A 21,187-nucleotide genomic window follows, 5' to 3' on the forward strand; every position below is an offset into this window, starting at 1 on the left:
ACACATTTTAGTGCTTTTGACAGTGTCATGGTTATACAGCTGTCAGAATCTGATACTGGCCAATGTCTTCATGATGACTTTATGACACAATGTGGTGACAGAAATTAGACATATAGATTTGTTCTCCAATGCATTTTCTCAATGGTGGCAGTAGACTGTAGATTGTTTGTATAAGATGTTTATAGATAGATAGATAGATAGATAGATAGATAGATAGATAGATAGATAGATAGATAGATAGATAGATAGATAGATAGATAGATAGATAGATAGATAGATAGATAGATAGATAGATAGATAGATAGATAGATAGATAGATAGATAGATAGATAGATAGATACTGTAGATAGATAGATAGATAGATAGATAGATAGATAGATAGATAGATAGATATTGCTCCATCTTTTGATGAAATCGGTGATCCGAGTATTGTTTTTTTCTTCAAACATTCTGATCACTGATCGACCCCAAAAATCCTGGCCATGTAAAGTAATAACAGTAAGGTGTCACAATACCTGTGTCCAAACAGACCTGACAAGTTCCCACTAAGGAGGTGCACTCAGGCTCGGAAAACCCTGATAAGATAAGATAAGATATCCTTTATTCGTCCCAGGATTGATCTACCGCACTGCAGCGGGAATTAACTCCCATCGGATAAACTGCTCCGAATTGTCTCTCTTATATATGGCAGCCTTTTGTTACTTGTTACCGTACCCCCGTACCTCACCCCCACCCGGTCCCTCTGTGGCAATTTTCCCTATTCCTTCAAGGTCAGCTCTCTCTGCTGCTGTACATAGTAGAGGATCCACTCTCCCTCCACTCCTCTTCCTTAAAACCTCTCAGGCTCCCTCATCCACTTTCCCCAGAAAGGAGTGTCCACAATTTTTGCGGCAATTGAAATATTTTTGGCAAAAGTCTAACTAAAATCTCATAGGACTTGAACATCAGACACCATCCATCAAGATATTTACATTCAGCAATATTATAAACCACTGACTTCCATGATATAGCTAGGATTTCCGGACTGGAGAAGTGTAACAGAAGCCAGATTGAGCAACACAATTTAGTAAAACTTGATTCCTGGTGACCGTGGATTTTAGCTCAGCGATCAGCACTCTCCACTTCCAAGCCAGTAATGATGATGGCGGATTCGAACCCGGTGTGGGTTGACAGTGTTGGGAAAATGCAGATTAAATATAATCCAGAAAAAAACAATGTTCAGCGGGTGAACTGCAATATAGCAGGAAAAATACCATTAAACATTCCCGCTGAAGCCACAAAGGCTCCTCATCTGGATAGATCCAAGACCAGCATGCTATTTTGTTTCAAATGAGGCATTTGTTCCGATTGTACAATGAAGTGTCATGCGGATGATATGTGACACCTGCAAAGAGAAAGCCATTGAATGTGCCACAAAGGAGCAGGAAGTACACTCCAAAAGGCCATTTTATTTCTCTGTCTTCTACGCATGTGGCTTCTAAAGTGTATGCAAAAAAGAACACAACCAGCCAAAATGAGCCAAGCACTGTGTCCTTTATAATCATTTTCAATACTTTATGTAATTGCTTTTGTTTGTATTTTAGCAAGTGTTGTGACAGAACCCAAACTGTCACGTTTCGGTTTTGCGGTCTGGCCAGCAGGTGGCATGAGCGGTCTTCCTAGCGCACCTGCTGGCAATCGGTAATCTACAGATGCACTATTTAAGGACTCCACCGTCCTACACCTGTTGTGGGAGTATTGTTTATGGCACTGCTATCAGCACTGCTATCAGCACTGTTCATTGACTTAGTGGCTTTTGACCTCGTCATGATTTCACGTATAGTTCTTGGTACCAAGTTTTGTGTAAGTACTGTTTTATTTTGATGATCTGGCTTTTTGTGCGTGTACAAGGTGTTACATTGTTTTTCGTTCATAGTTTGCGGGCTTTACTTTCCTTTCTTGCTCTTTTGTGCAAGCACCTTTTGTTATTCGTTTGGATTTACCTTCTGGTCCTCATCGTGGACCAGCGCTTTATGTTCTCGCCTTATTTTCGGTGCGATGAAGACATTAAATTGTCTTTACTTCGGAGACCTTGTTTCTGTCTACGTTTTTTGGATCCACCCCCCCCCAAACTCGGTTTATCGAGTCCTTAACGCATACAATCAGAAAGTGTGTTGTTACTGCTCTTATCATGCATCATGTATACTTGAGGTGACCGACGTAGCATACCTTAAACAAAATAATATCACTGTGAACAATCGCGAATCCTCGCACCCAAAACTAGAACCCAGCTATGGTTCCAAGTTAGAACTTTGAGAGGCAGCGGTGTGCCACAAGACATCCAGACTGCTGGACAACACAAAGAAGAAAGAGTAGTCATTGTTGCAGTAGAAGAGTAAGAAATGGACTAGACAGTTATGAACTGGACAACTACATTGCGGTTGCAAAGCCATGTTCAGAGTGCTGAATGACTTTCGAGACGTTATACAAACACTCAACATAGTCAGTTGCTTCTTATAACAACAAGAGCTTCAGGTCACTACCGAATTAACCATCGTTCCAGTTCGGGCTTTGTGATATGGCAAAAATTTAAGGCTTTGTGATATGGCAAAAATTTAAGTTTATCTTAATATTTAATATGTTAAAAACATGGCAAAAATTTAAGTTTACCGGTATCTTAATATTTTTGCCAGATATCTTGATAATGATACGATAATGATATTACGACGGGTTCAGTGAAAACTATGCATTTTTATAAACAAACGTACTGACAGCCATCAACATGAACAGTCAGCAATAAATTAAAAATAATTTATTTCACATTGTACTGCAACTGTGTTTTAATTATAACATAAGTGTTAATTGTGTTTGCGTGCATGTGTGTGTTAACTGCATCAACGTGTGCACAACCGTAGTTAAGTTAAGCGGTTCGGCATGTGGATGGATGTGTTTTGTGGCCTGGGGAAAAAACAAAAAGTTAATCAGACGATGGTTGTGTATGCATTGATGCATTACATGTAAATGCGAAGCGCGGATTCCTAGCGATATGAATTATGCCAGCCTGGATCGCGTTTTGCGGCTCCTCATACAATGTTGCATCGTATGACTTTTTATTCGCTTGAGGTGCGGACTGCTCGTTCATTTTTACAACGAGCTCTGCTATTTTATCCAAATTTTGGTAATTTTGAAATTATAAATATTTGTTATGTAATGTTATAGAAGACAATATACTGTATATGTACTGTCTGTATTTGATTGACAGAAAACACGGAAGCAAATTTCTTGCAACTACCATCTGGTGGTTTAACTGTCAATCAGCGGCAAACTTGAAAGGAGGAATGTGGTTGGGTGGACTGAGATTTACATGCACCTCAAGTGTGACAAGATCACATAGCTGATATCATCCTCATTTCGGTATTCATATATTCACTGTTCATATCTCGATTTTAATACAATAAAGATATATCGCCCAGCCCTAGTTCAAGTCCACGTCACAATCACTGAATCTGTGCCTCGACCCTGTCATGATTTGGTTTGGGACCAACAGGTGGCACTGTAGGGCTCCCCCTGCAGCTGCACACCTGTTGGTCGTTATGTTATTATTAGTTGTATAAAAGGACTCCCGCCCGTGCACTCAGTGTCAGGTTATTGTTTGCTTTTGGCTACTGTCATGTTTGTTTGCTGCTGTTTGTCTGCTGCTGTCAGGTTTGTTTCGGTCATGTTTTGGTCACGGTTCTGTACATACATACATACTGTACATACATGTTTTAGCTTCAGTTGTGATTTTTGTTTGCTACTTTGGACTATGGTTGTTTTTGGATTTAGTTTTCTCTTTTTCAATACACTTCAAGTACAACCTGCTCCTCCCTCCTGTCTGCTTTTTGGGGTCCACCACCACCATGCAAACATGACAGACCCAACACACAAATATTTCCCATTTTTAAAATTGAACGTCAAAATGAAATGTTTACAATTGGCTCTGACCATTTTCCGAAGACAAATCACTCCTAATGACCCCATACTACAGGATCATCGCCTGTGATATCTTTCAGAGAGATTGGAGAATCAGTCTTCCCTCACTTGGAGAGAAAATGTTCAATTTATTCTGGTTCTTGGTATTTGTCAACCCCTTTTCATGGTAACGTTTGTTGATTTTAATTCCTCCTTTTATTTTTATGCCAAGTTCCACAAAGTGCTTTTGTTAAGACTAAGTGCTCTGTCAATAAAATGCCTTTCATCTGTCCATTACATCAACATAATAAGATGCTTTTAAAAGTTGGACATATCTAGTCAGTAAATGATGTCAATCCACTATGTTGCTAGACGGGAAAACAACTTGAGCATGATTGCAGTATAGCTATTTGATGTTATAACAAGGAGCATTGTAAAGCCGGATATCTGTCAGCACAAAGGGGGTGCTTCAAATATTCCAAACTAGATGGAGAGTGCAATGTGTGTGTGTGTGTGTGTGTGTGTGTGTGTGTGTGTGTGTGTCTTTCTCCCTCTCTCTCTCTCTCCCTATATATATATATATATATATATATATATGACAAAAGATTAAAAAGGAAAAAAATCAAATTCGTCTGATGTATTTATCAGGAAGCTTTCCAAGAGCTGTTGCTTCCGATGCTGTCTTGGCTCGCCTTTGTAGCGCCCACTGGTGTGTGTCGCTGTGCTCCCTTTGTGTAGCATTCACAATCCCAGCGATAACATTGAAATGTGCTTGGCTCGTTCACAAAGCCGGTCCCAAATTGCTTTGTAACTTCATGAACACCTTGATACATGTCACCCATCTTCTGCACCCCAGATAGACGTCACATTGTGTAATTGTGTGTCAAACTGAGATGCAGTCAAGACCTGAAAATATGTAGAATGTACAAGACAATCTGTTCTTTTCGTATTATGCTTCAAACAAATAAAAATCAAACAGAATAGAAATGCAACAGAATGCCCATCTTGCAGGACACACAAAAAATATGGATACATTCTTTGACTGGCCGTTATAGTGTTGTGTTTACAATAGTATACTTTATACAGGAATAATTAAACAAAATGCAAAGAATTAAACAGTTTGTGCATCGTGATTAATTCATTGTGGCTCTTGGTGATGGCGACCTTGGCACTAAGGGACAGTGCAATAGAGTCATGCAGACACCAACAAAGAAGAGATCCACAACTACTGTAAACTGGAGTAATTTTCATCGTTGTTTGCAAATGATAAATGTCCCTGGGTAGTGTTAAATTGTCCCTCTATTTGTGTTGTTGCACCATTTGTGTTCAGAGACATTTGCTTGAATAATATTGCTATTTGACTATGGTCTTTCTCATTATACTGTATGTCAGCTTTAAGCGATCGGACTTGAATAGAATAAGTCATTGTTTTTCTTTGCACTTTCTTTTTAGTTTGCCATTAAACCTCAACTGGGAATAGCAATAAAATATCCTAATGCCTCACTATCTGCAAATTTATTTATTTTTTTCTGGTTTGCTCCCGGAATATCTTCTGTCTTGTTTGTTTGATTTTGCTTGTATGAAGCACATTGAGTTGCTTTGTGTATGGAATGTGCAATATAAATAAAGCTGCCTTGGCTTGACGAACGAACCAATCAAGAGTGATTCAAACAATACCTTGGAGCTTCAAACGTGGAAATAATTATTAGCTGGATAACAGTGGAAATCAAAAAGACAGCTCATAGGTAGAATCAAACACGTTAACCTTCATGCTGACTTTTGACACATATTCCTATGCAAGTCTATTTGGTAGCTGATCAAAATATAACTTCAATAGTCTGTTTGGAATGACTTTTACCCCAGTTACCAAAACCCAACGTATGCATCATCATTGTAAAGTCCTCTTAATTGCTTTCCTACGTGACTGATGCCATGAAGATCGGTATCTCGCTGACAGTGTTGCTGCAGAAAGCCTTTCCTAAACACAGAAAAACACATAATGACTATTGGTGAGTGTGTGTTATTGTGTTATTGCTTCAGTGTGCTCTGTAAGGTGAAAGCTCTCCTGTCACTGCAGTCTCTTTAACAGAATGGATGCTTCCTTACTTTTAGCTAATTGAGTTTAGAAACATTCAGCATGTGACCCTTATAAGGACCCGGCTTCCTCTCAGTGCATCACGACACAATTTACTCCACTTTCATTTGTAGCGCACGCACCTTAAAAGTTAATTGGCACAGACTTTTTGCCCCGCAAGTGCATCTTTCTGTTGGCCGCCGCGCAATCACACTCAGTCACGTCAAAGTTGCAGAGGCGGTACGGCGTTTATTGCTTTCCCGTTCAAGCGGCGGGGTGTTGTTTTGCTAACCAACTCCAGTTAAGATCATGCATTAAGAGTGTAAAATGAAAAGCTGCACGCGCCACACTTTGGGGGCTCAGGCGCAGTAATGAACACCAGCATGTTGAAGGAGAACGTGTGCCATGACGCCTTACAGCTGATTATACTGTATAGGGGCCGTCTTTAGCTGAGATAATCAATTTTAATCCCACAGAAAATGCTATATGGACGTTTTTCCCCTCAAATGTTGGCTGCAAATACACCAAAACACAGGTAGCAAATGAGTGTTTATGAAAGTTCACTTGCAGCTTCTTTACACTAAGCGAGACTGTAGAAAAAAATTGTTAGACAATTGGATCACGGGTCTTTTTTATGCAAATAGTGTCTGGTTGCAATATTAATGACTTTAAATGATGGCAAGCTGAATACAGTGTTGAATGTTTGTGGTCTGGGTCGGAATCTGGTTTTATTTTTCTTTCAATAGGCGCAGAAATCTCTGCCACAAACCGAAATGACTACGTAACTTGAATTTGTACTTAAGTCGGGAAATGTCTTCAACCTACGTTTGCATTAAAGCCAGAATTATGAGAAATGTGTGTATGGAAAACACTTCGACACTATCCAAATACTGGAAGAAAAGCACGGCATTAACTGAATGTGCCTTCTGATATTGTAGTTTTATGCCACTCGTTGCGACCATTCATTATCTCAAAAACACAACACAGTACAGTACTCTGTATCTGGACCGTTGTCTCTGACAAGAGACCGAGTCTCTGTCAACGACAGGACAGCAGCAGCAGCCAACCACCAGGTTACGGACGAGTACATTCGATACTAAGCTGCAGAGTCAGACTAAAAAAAAGGAATGTACATTTTTGCACATCAGAGTCTGAATGAAGTTTTATTTTGAAAAGAAGATGCATCCACCTGTGCCCCTGTTCACAAGGTAAACTTATCTAGGTCACGCGATATGGTGGTACAGAAGTATCCCACAAAAAGAGCAAAAACGTGTGGATAAAAATCTTCTGAAAGGTGAAAAGGAGAGATAATGAGCAGAAAAAGAGCCTATTACTTCCAAGAAAAAGAAACTGCTGCATTTAAAAGCCAATATCAGCAGTCAAACTAGAAATTTGGGTTTAACACTCAATGTGATTTTCTTGGCTTAATCCCGTGGTGCGAAATTTCTGGTGGAAAACTCACAAATGAGGCAATGAAGCCTTCAAAACTGATCCAAAACCTGACTGAATAGCGTGCTTCCAGTTCCAACATCAAGGCGGTGACCAAAACAAAATGACAGTAGACCGGACATAAGTAACCCACTTTAGGTGTCATTGCATCCCACCCCAAGATGGGACTGGCTTGTCGAAGAGAAACAAGTGCAAGGTTCCCCCTAATTCCAGCTCTATTCAGCAAGATGTTGAGCTGTATTTTTAAAATGCTTTTTCTAGGTCAGTGAAAATATTGATTCGCAGCCCATGGCAGATGAAACGTTGGGGACCACCACACAACAGGACAATGTATGGAATTCATCCATCCATGCATTTTATTTGGCTTACCCTGTTCAGGCTCCCGGGTAAACTAGAGTCTATTCAGTGCAGCTCTATCATGGACTGGTCAAGCATTGTCAAGACGACATAATGCCAACAGTAAAACACACATCCCATCAAGTTATGAGATGTCTCAAATTCAGAGTCACAGGCGTAAAACATTCCAACAAGTAGGCATCCTGAGACGTTACGAGTCAGATGGAGAAAGCCTTTATTCCATCCTTTCCAGAGTCTTAGAATGACTACGAGCAACTTGGGCGATGAAGTGAGGAAGTTACAGCAGATTTGTGACTGGTACTGGACCGATTGACGCCATGCATGAGCATGTCGTTGTTGCCTCCAAGGATTGAATCGGGAGACAGAGATGGAGGATCTCAGCTTGTCTTATATAATACCAGTTACTTTCTGATTTAAAGATCAAACTGCCGTGTGGCATGAATATGTTTACGATACATGAACCTCTGAGAGGTATACAGAATACGATAAGATTTGCTTAGGAGAAATGCAGGTGTTGGAGCAGTACAGGGTAACCAACACACAGCAGATTGTTTCAAAAAGAAAAATAACTATACATAAACAGAAGAAAAATTACATACACTGTACTTATAGAAGACAACTGTCATAAATGATGACTTTTTTGTTTCCTTTTTAAATATATATAATGTGACATTCCTTGATATTTTAAAAATGGATCCGTCTGTTGGTTGGACAAGTGCCTCTTGGTGAGATGTAAGAAGCATGAATGTATGATTATACTGAACATGCTCAGAGGTGTTTAAGTGATTTTAGAGTACCAAAAACGGGTTTGGCAACACTGACCCTCCAAACAAAGAAAAGACATGCTTCATGAAGATAAGATTTCACATTCCCAAGCTTTGATATAAACTCGCTCACTAGGAAGGAAATGCCTGGCCAGGGGGCTGACATATGAAGTGTTAAAAATGACACCGATCAACAATATCTGTTGTTGGATGGTCACGACTTCTAATATTCAGGACTGGATAAATCAGCCAATGGAGGAAGTTGGTGTGTCAGAAAGCATCTTATCTCTTAGAGTGCAGACATGATTGGATATCCTTGTGGGTCAAACATGCCATAGGGCTTGGCTGTGAATGAGTGCGGCCTCGGCACATGACGAAGGGGTGGGGAAAGCATTGTAAGCATTGCACTAAGCCTCCCCGGGCTAATAAGAGGTGACCCACCAAACTCCCTTGAATCAAACTGTCCAACTTTCACCTGGGCACAGAATGGACTCCAAACTTTGAAGTTATCTAGGGAACAAAAAACGGGTGACGTTTGAGGCAGAGTTGATGCAGCGAGGTTTATTGCTGTCAGACTGGATGTAAACTGACAGATCACTTTCGGAGCGTCTGTGAAGCATATAGGTTGTATTCCTTTCGCTCCATAGTCAAGGAGTTTCCTCCATGATCTGCAGTGACGTGTCCCGCTGAGCTTATCTGGCCCTATTTTGAGAGTGCCTGCCAGCCGAGGTAAGATGCTCTCCACTTTTAACACAAGCCATGCTTTAAAAATTACTGATGCTACAAAGCCAACTGAATTCAGTATTGGTGAAACATTGTCGCTTTGTTAAGCTCGTGGCAAACTATTATGTCAAGATCTAATTTCCCTATGCAAATATTTAATACTCATCTATTTTCAATGAGACAAAACCACTTGATAAGCAGTCACGAGTCGCAAGAGGCCCAAAGCTGGGCTGCAGGGAGAATGAATGAGATTGCTCGAAGCATCGCAAAGCTACATGCTCATCGAATGATTTTCAGTGGGAATTCTTGCCAAGTTAGTGGCTGTACAATGCTAATCATAAATGCGAATGGGGAAAATATCAGCCTCTATGGAGGATTTGTTGTAGTCGAGATGTTATTTCAAGGCTTCTTTTAATGTTACCCCAATCCAAAAGCTCTTATCTCAACATTAAACTTCAATTAAGTTAGCGTCTGGCGAGCAAGTAGCAAGTAGTGTATACTTTTGGCATAATGCGCACGCCCACTGAGTCCCTGCAGAGCCCCCCACCAGTTGCCTTGTGCTACTATTTGTTTTTAAGAGGCACAAAAGCAACCCACCGCTCTTTTTTTTCCACCTTTAAAGTTTCAAGGGCATTAATGTCTCTGCCTGTCGCAGACCATTTATTGACTTTAATTTTCACCAATTACGGTAAGTTTAGAACTTGGCAATCAATCCTTTTATATAAATGTCTTTTTCTTTTCATTATCTCAGTGATTTTGCCGCTTTATCTGGAGCCTTGTCCCTGTTTACCATGTTGTCCATTTATCAACTCCAGTTAGCCGTTGAATTTTTCATCCCTTCAACGCGAGCACGGAACATAACGCCCTCCCACCCCCATCCCACCTCTGGTTCCGTCCCAACTCACTCCTGCTCCTGCATGGACGGATAGCAACTACAGTATTTCTAGACAGCGAATATTGTTCAAGTGGGTGTTCTTGCATTCATGCTGATCAAATTCGGATGGACGACGGGAGTGAAGGGGGATCCGGAACATTCACTTCACCAAAACTATCCCATGTTTACAGCTACGCAGGCAGGACACAGGTCAGGGACTCCCAACCACCGTGCTGTGAGAGATCTGATTTCACACGTTATTGACTTTCTCCCCCAAAAATGTATCTGTGTTCAGATACTAATGCCAGCATCATATAGTGAAAAGCAAAACAATAAATGCTCTTCGACCAGATAACAGAAGGTACCATTCACCTGTGTATCCACCCCTTGCATTCAGACCCCAAATACACAGCCCCAAAATAGCTTTGTGTTCAAGGAAACATGCTGAGATTTTACACAAAGGAAATCATTTTGGGAGTAAATAGAAACGGGGTCCTATGGATGAATAAAGGTTGGGTAACACTGACATATACAGTCTGACTGGAATGTGCATTCTATGTTGAACAAAATAGGCTACTGTATGTCCATCTGTATATAAAAGACTCACAAAGTACACATTATTGTAGAAAAACATTGTACAGTAATATATATTCTCTTCTTGTTAAATAATAAAAATAACGTGATACGGGAAGAAGCAATTGCGCTTTGTCAAGCCAATCCATCCATGCAAAAATGAATGGCTCAATGTGGAAGTGATAACTATTTTTGTAGACCGGGTGACATTAACGGTGTGTATGAATGCTGTAAATAAAAACACGTCACTTTCTCACCCATTTCTTCACGGGTTCGGTGAAGGAGAAACATTTACAGCTGCATAGCAGCAGCCAAAATCCCAGCTCAATAACAAAAGTTCTTTCACACATTAAATATTTACTCCTCACCACGTAGAAGTGGCCTCTCCAATACGTTTATAAGACCGATCTTTTATATGAGAATTCGTCAACCAAATCAAGTACAAAGCGGTTCAAGAAAAAGGAGCACTTCATAGAGCTGGGGGCTACACAGCTGTGTGAATTCCTCGTGTTCATGCTCTGATCGATGTTTTCTCCGAGTGGCCTCCCCAGTGTAAACAACACAGTCAGTTGTTGACTCCACAAATGGACTCTTATTCATCAAGACTTAAGCGAGACTGCTGGAGATAAGTGGAAGGGCGCACGTGCAGAGCCGAGCTATCTCCTTAAGAGCATCCTCAATCTCGCACCCTGTTTTCCACTTAGCAAAATGTTCAGGATGTGCTCAACTCGGAAGCGCTCAGAGGCGCACTTTAGTCATAGTGGCTACCGCGCTCATGTTGATTTTAAACTACAGATAAAACATGAGACTCACCTCCATCACACCACCACAGTTTTGTCTTGATTACAGTACCTTGGATCAAAATTTTGAGGTGGAATGTGACAAAATTCCCCTAGCTCAAGTTTGGGGAAGATAAATGATATCTACAGATCCACAACACAAATTGGCAAGTTTAATTCAGTATTTTGGTGATGAACTGGTGCCTCCCCGAATGAAAATACATTTACTGTGTTAATGGTTTGTACTCGCGTGACCACCCCCTCAAAGCAGGATAATTTCAGCAAAACTAGAAAAAGAGGGTTAAAGTGTATCATAGTAATTCTTGTTCGTTAGGGTATTTTTTAAAAAAAATCATATCACAGACATGACACTAGGACTCCTCGGAACTAATTAAATTGAAACATGTGCAAACATTGAATGTAAAGGTTGCCTCCTGACCAATACAAGTGACAAATAGGATGGTGACACAATATCCTATTGTCCTGACAAATGACAAACAATGAAAAATTGAATATTAAAGGGGAAATCAACTCAAAACTTGATCATCATATTGTGTTCTTGACATCCCCGCTAGTGTAAACACAGTATTCTGAGTAATATTATGTTTGTGGAATATGATTTAAGCCACAAAATCCATCCATTTTTATTTACCTCAGAAGGCAGCCATTTTGCCCCTTGTTGTCAAATGAAAATGACATCACAGTTGCTCTGGGCTCAGGTAATGACCAATCACAGCTCAACTTGCAAATGCCACATGACCAAACTGAGAAAACTGGTGAACCATGATTGCTCGCAACATGGCCACAAAACCTCAGATGGATAAAATATTTGCTGCTCGGTTCATATTCTACAAGCACAACATGAATCAGAATACAGTATTTATACTTGCTGGGCCACATAGAACAAATTCTTAAGAAAAATATTTTTAAAAAAACATTTGAGTTGACTTCCTCTTTCAGGAAGATGAAATGTGAATTAATAAATGTGTTCTTTTCTGCAAAGGTTCTCCTGTTTGCACCACATATAGAGAATCAGAAACCAACCCTTGCAAGTCAAAATGGCACCGGCCGTCGGAGGTCCAGTAGGCTACACCCCCCCGGAGGGCGGCTGGGGATGGATGGTGGTGATTGGGGCCTTCATCTCTATTGGCTTCTCTTATGCGTTCCCCAAGTCCATCACTGTCTTCTTCAAGGAAATTGAATTGATCTTCAATGTTACCAGCAGCCAGGTCTCCTGGATTTCCTCCATCATGTTAGCGGTCACGTACGGAGGAGGTAACTACATCTTCAGATATGGGATTTTACCGAAAGAATGATTCAAACAGACCATTTGTGTCAAACTATAATGTTCTATTAAGTGTCCCCGCCAGAATCAGTCATCATGAAAAACAACCCGACGAATGAAACACTTGGGCAATATTTTAAGTGGCAAATCATTTGCAGCAATACAGGTGCAATAACTCTCTTATGTGTGCCCTTCATTTCATACCCAGCTTCTTTTTCTTTTCTTTTTTTTAAACAAGTTGTGTGGGATTTTTTTTCACATTACACACACTGCCCTGCTAACTATAACGTATGTAACAAGTAGTTAAATTACATTAAATTCAATGAATTTAAATGGTTATATGATTAAAAATGATGTCGTTTTGTAATTACCGGTATATAATATATACGTAAATAACAATTGCATTTGCCTTTCTTGGAAATGGAAATTGAAACAGTGGGTATGTTGCAGAAACGTTTACATTTCCTAATGTTCATCATATTATGTATGTAATTGAATGTTGTGTACCAGCTTGCTAACTACACATTTCAGCTACAGCATAATGACTTAAATGAGGATGTCCTAAAAAGCACAAGGTGGTGATAATGACTACTTTCAAGAAAATACTGTTGTCCTTTCACTCTGCTTCAGTGTTGCATGCAGTACATCACACATTCACACCATGCAAGGAAAGAACTCCTGAACTGATTGAGTGCCTTGGTCAAGGGCACTTCAACAGTCCTCAGGAAGCACACTCGCATTTCTTCCAACAATTGTTCCCTTATTTAGTTCCGTAGCCACATTCTAACTCTTTGAAGTTTGGATGGACTGAACCCCTACTGCTTCAAATTGCTAAAACTTCTTTTAAGACTTAAAAAGAGAAAAAAAACACTACTTTGAAGACTCTAAATTGTCTTTGAGGTTTACAAAACAGGACCGTTGGGTGAATTTTTAGATTGGCTAGATTGATTTGTACACATCCTGAATGTGTTTCGTTAGAAGTGAGGTAGGCCACTTTGATGAGATGAATGAAAACACGCAGGGCAGGTGATGATGGAGCTTTTGTCTTCTCTGCATGATATTCCTCAGAGGGAGAAGAAAGATACCGGCCGTCCCTCGCAGCTATATGCTTCAGAATGAAAAGAGTTGCACTTCTCTTTATTCCCGTGTGAGACAAACGGCTAAAAAGGATGAAAGTGGCCAGTTTTTTTGAGATCTCTGTAAAGTGTCTAGAACGTACGGAAGAGGATTAGGGCCAATGAAGAAAGAAAAAATAAGGTTGGCAAGATTCTGACTTTAATCTCAGAATTCTGACTTTAAGGTCAGAATTCTGACTTTAAAGTGAGAATTCTGACTTTAAAGTCAGAATTCTCACTTTAAAGTCAGAATTCTGAGATTAAAGTCAGAATCTTGCCAACCTTATTTTTTCTTTCTTCATTGGCCCTAATCCTCTTCCGTAAAAACGTATTTCCTTCGTATGCCCAATGAATATGAACCTGAAAACATTGCATCACACAATATTACATCACAAGCACTAATGTATGTTTTTAAGTGACAAATGTGTTTGGAAAGTGTGCAAACAAATGAAAGGTAGTTGCGCTATGAATGTATGGCATCATACATTATGTAAGAGTGAGTTCTGCTTGTTAAGTCAACAATCGCTCATTTCATGTCCAACTCAAATGAAACTACACATCCATCTTAATCTCTCATTCCTCATGACATCAGCAAGCAGGATGCTTAACATCAAATGAATCAAAGCTGCTTATCGTACAGCGACACATTTCACCGAGAGGCTGACTGACACCGTCAATGAATGCAAATGTTTCGATGTAAATATACACAGATGACAGCAAGTGGCACTTTAGAAATTGAAAGTTAGCAGGGAAATGTGTTTGCAGGCACTGCGATGCTGAAGCTTTGCCTGCTTAGCACTCGCTGCACGTCAGCGGGACGAGTTCATTAAGCGACTGTTGCACACCTCTGTACTCCCTCCATTTTTGATCCATTACCTTCATAATATTCCGCACCGGTTCGTCTCCAACCTTTTTATCCCGGGCAGCTCTCCCCGCGGCCCTGCCAGGAAAGAACTCGTTGATAGCTCGGAGACGGCCTGCATTACAATTTAAAGACCTTTTGTCTCGCGTGGCGTCGGCAAAAGTGTTTGGACAACCTCTAAACAAAAACTGTCAGTTTCCATTTAGATGGACTGGGCAGTGTGGGGATATGGCAAGAAGGCGATCTTCCCTGTGGGCCCTCAGAGACACTCAAAGCCTCTTAGAACCCACATATGGACGAATTGCACACATTGCACGGAAGGCCGAACAAAATGTTCTCATGGACCATATTTTGAGCCATGTGCGGAAGATTTCTTACCACCGGTTTAAAGAATCCTCACATGGCGGCAGAACCTAACACTTGTGGCTTAGTTCCACCTGAATAACAGCTTAATTCTAAGAGCCCTGCATTAAAGATTTGCTGATATTGTAGCGCTAACACACTGTGTCCACAACCTCCATCCACATGTTCACAAAATACAAAACACCCAGGCCTGAACTTCCAATCATCTTTCAAATGTATTTCAAGTCAATTTAAGGAGATTCCACAAACAAATTACACCTGTCAATGTGTATACATCTCCAAGCCAAATAAATTATTATTTCATTATAGCTCTCAGTTTTTATGATGGATCCTATTATGAATGGAATGAAAACGCACCTACTGCAGTGCACCACTGACAAAAATGATGCACAAGTTGTTGCGAGTTTGCTTGGCCTCAGATGTGGTGCTGTGGCTCTCTTGTGGGCAAAAACAGAATTGCAGTCACATCCAATCCAACCCAATACAGTCATCGTGTGTGTGTGTGTGCTTGTTTTTATTCTCAGGTCCTATCAGCAGCATCCTGGTGAATAAATATGGAAGTCGTCGTGTTATGATGCTGGGAGGATGTCTTTCCGGAGTGGGCCTTGTAGCCGCCTCTTTCTGCAACTCTGTCCAAGCCCTGTATTTTTGCATTGGTGTCGTGGGAGGTACTTTACTTTACGTGTGATTTTTTTTTAAATCACCAATTATGCACACCTATGCCACCTACTGTTGTGAAACAACAATAGGTTGTCCAAATGTTGTAAAGCAGACCGTTTTCCACAATTTAAAGTGGTTCCCGTGTCGAAATGACTTTTCTCTGACAATGATCAAGAATGATAGCACTTAAACATTTATTGTCTCGCTGGCACTAGCCCGTTTTGAGGGCATGGCTCTGTCTCATGCAAGTGAGCAACTCATCGCCTACACTGCGGAAATGACAGGTAGCTGAGCTAAGATCATTGCGATGAGATAAGTGGCTTGTACGTGTAGAAGTAGAACCCAGATTGTGTAAAAATAGGGCAAGACTACATTCACTATTATTGAGGAAATGGCAAACCTTTGCCCAACCTAGCTTCTAAGGAATTGGAGGAGAAAGTGAACAGGGATTATGGAAACCACAGGTGTCAAAGTCAAGACCCAGGGGCCAGATCTGGCCCGCCGCAAATCAAGCATGTCAAGTTCCATGAGGCTTGCTAAAGTCTGAACCAAAATTTCAAAATGTCATACGTAATCCACAATAACATTTTACAAACTATTTATTAATTTGTTGTGTGCTGTGTATTCAATATGTGGAGGTGATTAAACATTTGTATGGTTTCCCAAAATGATAATGACCCTCCAAGTCAAACCGTATCTACAATGTGGCCCGCGACAGAAATGAGTTTGACACCCCTCGTGTAAACTAATCATACTGTGTGAAGACATACTGTATTTCACAAATTTCAGTAAATAGACTAGAACAGATTAACTGTGGTTGTTAAATTTCACATTTCATGCTTGGCCAGGCCCTCCCGAGTTCCATCTTTACGCCATTCAAAAGTTACATTTTCCATAATATGCCCCGTTTAAATAATATTTGTGATTGTGTTTTAGGTTTGGGGTTGTCATTCAACCTAAACCCCGCCCTCACTATGATTGGGAAATACTTCTACAAGAGGCGTCCCATTGCTAACGGCATTGCCATGGCTGGTAGTCCAGTCTTCCTTTCCACATTGGCGCCTCTCAACACATGGTTCTACGACCGCTTTGGCTGGAGAGGAAGCTTCCTCATCCTGGGCGGTCTGCTGCTCAACTGCTGCGTCGCTGGTTCCCTTATGCGACCCATCGGACCGAAGCCCAAACCGGTGGAGAAGACTACGGGGCGAAGGAGCTGTTCGCAAATCATGAACAGCTTCCTCGATCTGTCTTTGTTCAAGCATCGTGGCTTCTTGCTTTACATTTCAGGCAATATCGTCATGTTCTTTGGCCTTTTCGCTCCGTTAGTGTTCCTGAGCAATTTTGCAAAGAGCAAAGACATCCCGAAAGAGAAAGCTGCTTTCCTGCTGTCTGTCCTGGCGTTTGTTGACATGGTCGCGCGGCCCTCGATGGGCATTGTGGCCAACAGCAAATGGGTTCGGCCAAGGATCCAGTACTTCTTTGCCGCCTCGGTGCTGTACAACGGCGTGTGTCATGTCTTCGCCCCTATGTCAGTCGACTACAAAGGCTTTGTGATTTACTCCATGTTCTTTGGCTTTGCTTTCGGCTGGCTGAGTTCCGTATTGTTCGAGACACTGATGGACCTGGTGGGAGCGCAGCGCTTCTCCAGTGCCGTTGGCCTGGTCACTATCATTGAATGTGGCCCCGTGTTGCTGGGACCCCCTTTGCTAGGTAACCGACTCATTCGCAAACGTTACAGTGGAACCTCCACAGTCCACAATAATTATATGTTCTGTCAGACATAGCATACAAGTAAAAATAGAAGTGAATCAATGTTTAATACAACCAAAAAAAGCAACACCACTGTTTATCACAAGAGCTACATTCCAGATTCACCCACAATAGGTGAAAATAGAGTAAAGAGTAAAGTGGACTCTTGTAAAATTGAAATTCGGCACCCACGGGTGAAGCTATTTGCAGAATATTCACACCCACAATCACACCGAGGGACAATTTAGAGCACTCCTTCCATGCATGTTTTTGGAATGTGGGAGGAAACTGCAGTACCCGGAGAAAACCCACACCAGCACAGGGAGAACTCCACACACCCACGACTTTTGCACTGTGAGGCGGGTGTGCTGATCAGTCAACCGCCGTGCTGCCCGACAGTAAATATTTGTATGAAAAATGCTTCTAGGCATTAAGTACACCGCTGCGCAAACTACTTATTTGCACACTGTGCTTACCGTTGAAACTTCATGTCGAACCCGTCGTGAAACCGAGGGGCCCCTGTTTTAAGATTTTTTTAATGTGTATTTTTTGGCAACATTTTTTGTCATGTTACCGCTCGTCATTAAAATTTATTTATGCAATGTAACTGATTTTAAATGCTGCGCTGAAGGGCCAGACCCAGTGCTGTGTCCCAGTCAGTTCCAGTGTGGTTTCTACGGTTATCATGGCACTTGTTCGTATTGCAAATTGTGCCGACTTTGCCGATATTTGACTGTGGAAGTTTCACTCTGTACTGTGGTGTGGACTGCCGTAATTACATCACACCATTATTATCTTCCTCCTCACAGGGAAATTCAAGGACATCTATCACGACTACAAGTACACGTACCAGGGCTGCGGGATTCTCCTCATCGTCTCTAGTTTCTTCCTCTTTATGGGTATGGGTCTCAACTATCGGCTACTGAGGAAAGAGAAGAAAGAGGAAGAGCGAATGGCCAGAGTGGGAGATCATAAATCCTACAGGGACATTGCAGCCAAGGTGGTTGAGTCCAAGAACACAGACACTGTCTAAGTGGTCTCATTTTCAGTCACTTTGTTTCAAGTCATAGAGATAAACCTGAAAACATCCTGCCTCATTTATGACAAATCTCTAGTTAGCGTTCACTTTTGTTTTGACCACAAAAAAAAAAAATATTTGTATTGTACCAGCACGTGCACTTCACTGGAATATATTTATATGCTACAACTGTATTGGTGTATACAAATAATTTTGAAATAGGGACCGTTATTGTGTCTGCTTGCAATAACCAATTTAATTCACTTTTTACACAGATTCAATATGTGCATTACATCACACAGCATGTTGTTTTCTCCTATTTTGATGATTAAATGTAGTCATGCAGAGCGTTATTCTACTAGTATCACTATGTTGAACACAAAATGTTACTCTCCTATTTTTTTCTTGACAGAAAATGTTCTGAAATGAAATGGTTTGTATCTTCTTGTACAGGAAAACATACTAATGTCAGAGTGATTTGCTTTACTCAAGTCGCCGGTTGGAATTGAAATGGATTTCCATGGGACAGGAGAAGTGAACCAGTCTCTTCTTTCGTCAATGGATGTTGCAGCTTCTTGTTGACTTTGAAAATTAGCTTGTAGCCGACGTGTGCACATTTTGAGCATGACGTTTCTGATCCACTGGTTAAAGGACACTTTGATTCTCTCCTCTTTCATCTCAAACTGCTTCAGACAACAAAGCGTGTGACGGAAAAGTGGTGAGGACTGCACGACTGTCCACGTTTTATGTTCTGTGTTGTGTTTATTATTTTACTTTGTTAACCGTTTTGTTAAGCGCTTTGTTACAGCTGCCGCTGTTGTGAAAGCGCTATATAAATCAGCATGTATTGTATTGTATTGTATGTCATATATTGCATTCACAATTACAGAGGAACTTTGCAACTTCCAAACTGTTTATTTTTGCTTTACACAAATAAATAGAAAAGACCTACAATGTTTGTCTAGTGGATTCATATCTTGCTCATTATTACTGACTGGCTGAAGCCTTGGAAATATTGCAATTCCCCTTAAATTATGTTAATGCTGTGAAAGCATTAAGTTAATTGAGCATTGGTTATCGTCCTTATAATAACAATCCCTCTATGCCAATATGCCACCTAACTGAACGGTTACTGAGGTGGTGCCAAGACCTCATAGCTTTTCTGTTTGAGTGGGGGTTTGAACCTGGCCCCGGCCTTCTTCTGTGGCGTTGGAATGTTCTACCCATTCAACTTGTGTGTGTTTTGTCATGGCACTCTGGCTTCCTCACACTTTGCAGAAACATACATGTTAAATTCAGTGAAGACTCTAAATCAGGGGTGCCCATTAGGTAGATCCTGATCTACCGGTAGATCTAAGACAGGTCCCAAGTAGATCCGAGGAGTGTCGAGAAGAAAAAAAAACAAACAACCATTTGTGTGTCTTTCTACATGTTAGTAATATATTTTTGTGTTAATATACACTGCACCCTAATCATCTTATCAGTCTCATTTTCACTATTTTTTAAATAAAATAAAGCCGATAAATCTTAAATTTACGGTGGCGCGTGATTACGTCACCGGAAGTTGTTAGCGCTCAGCAGTTTGCAATTGCAGCTTGTGAACAGAGCTGTTGCGCTCTATCTTTTATTGTCATGATTCTCATTCAGAGTTTGCTTCTTGTACAATTCACCGAGGGCACGAGCAAAGAATAGGAATCTAGGAGGGCCCAGGGAAGCACTTTAAAACAGTACGTGTTAGCTACGAAAGTTAACAGGCTGCAAAAGTGCGTGGCATGCCTCTGTTTCAGGCTGTTTTTCATCATGGCGTGTGTGTGTGTGCGCGTGCGTGTGCGTGTGCGTGTGCGTGTGCGTGTGCGTGTGCGTGTGTGTGTGTGTGTGTGTGTGTGTGTGTGTGTGTGTTTGTGCGCGTGCGCGCGCCAGTAAGCTTAGATCCCGGGAGGTTAGTTGATCGAAAAGTAGATCTTTGATCCAAAAAGTTTGGGCACCCCTGCTCTAAATCAAGGATCTCCAAGTCCAGTCCTTGAGAGCCCCTATTCAGCCTGTTCTAGGCTGGATTGGGGCTCCCGAGGACCAGACTTGGGGACCCCTGCTCTAAAATAATTATCAGTGTTTGCGTAAATGTTTTTGTCCATATGCCTTAAATGTGACGCTCACAGACGGGTGCCCAACCACGCACACGTGCGCATACGCAAGCAGCACGCACGCACGCCAAGATGAGCAACAACCGGAACGTCACTGAATATGAACGAATCGAAGCACACAGACACACAAAGTTTTTTTTCGCCCCTATTTCCTCCTCCCAACGTTCGCACTCGACTTGGGACCAGTCCGCTGGCTCCAGGTCGACCGCGGTTGACGTATTGGGACACTACTGCCTTAAAATCGGAGGTAATTCGCTGACTAGCTTAGCGTTTAGCGCTAAGCACTGTTGTTTGCACATGGGCGATGATTTAGTTGTCATCTGATTGGTTGCCCTGTATGTGAATCAAATAATGGGATTGATGATAGGCTGACGTAGTAAGTTCTGTGTATTTAACTCCGTTGTTTGAATGGCAGTGCCACTGCCGAGGCATTTTCGACGCTTGTCATTTGAAAGCCCAGGAGTCGCATTG

General features: G+C 41.2%; 1 protein-coding gene across 1 annotated transcript; it reads left to right on the forward strand.

The window, feature by feature from the left end:
- The first annotated feature begins 8,927 nt into the window (after nt 1–8,927).
- On the forward strand, nt 8,928–19,313 carry slc16a1a (solute carrier family 16 member 1a). Its single transcript, XM_052075185.1, has 5 exons — nt 8,928–9,303; nt 12,527–12,798; nt 15,673–15,816; nt 16,745–17,518; nt 18,367–19,313. The coding sequence occupies exons 2-5, from the start codon at nt 12,582–12,584 to the stop codon at nt 18,588–18,590; spliced, it is 1,359 nt and encodes a 452-aa protein (XP_051931145.1). The 5' UTR covers nt 8,928–9,303; nt 12,527–12,581; the 3' UTR covers nt 18,591–19,313.
- The last annotated feature ends 1,874 nt before the right edge of the window (nt 19,314–21,187 follow it).

Source organism: Hippocampus zosterae, chromosome 9 (genome assembly GCF_025434085.1).
Source record: "Hippocampus zosterae strain Florida chromosome 9, ASM2543408v3, whole genome shotgun sequence".
Lineage (NCBI taxonomy): Eukaryota > Metazoa > Chordata > Actinopteri > Syngnathiformes > Syngnathidae > Hippocampus > Hippocampus zosterae.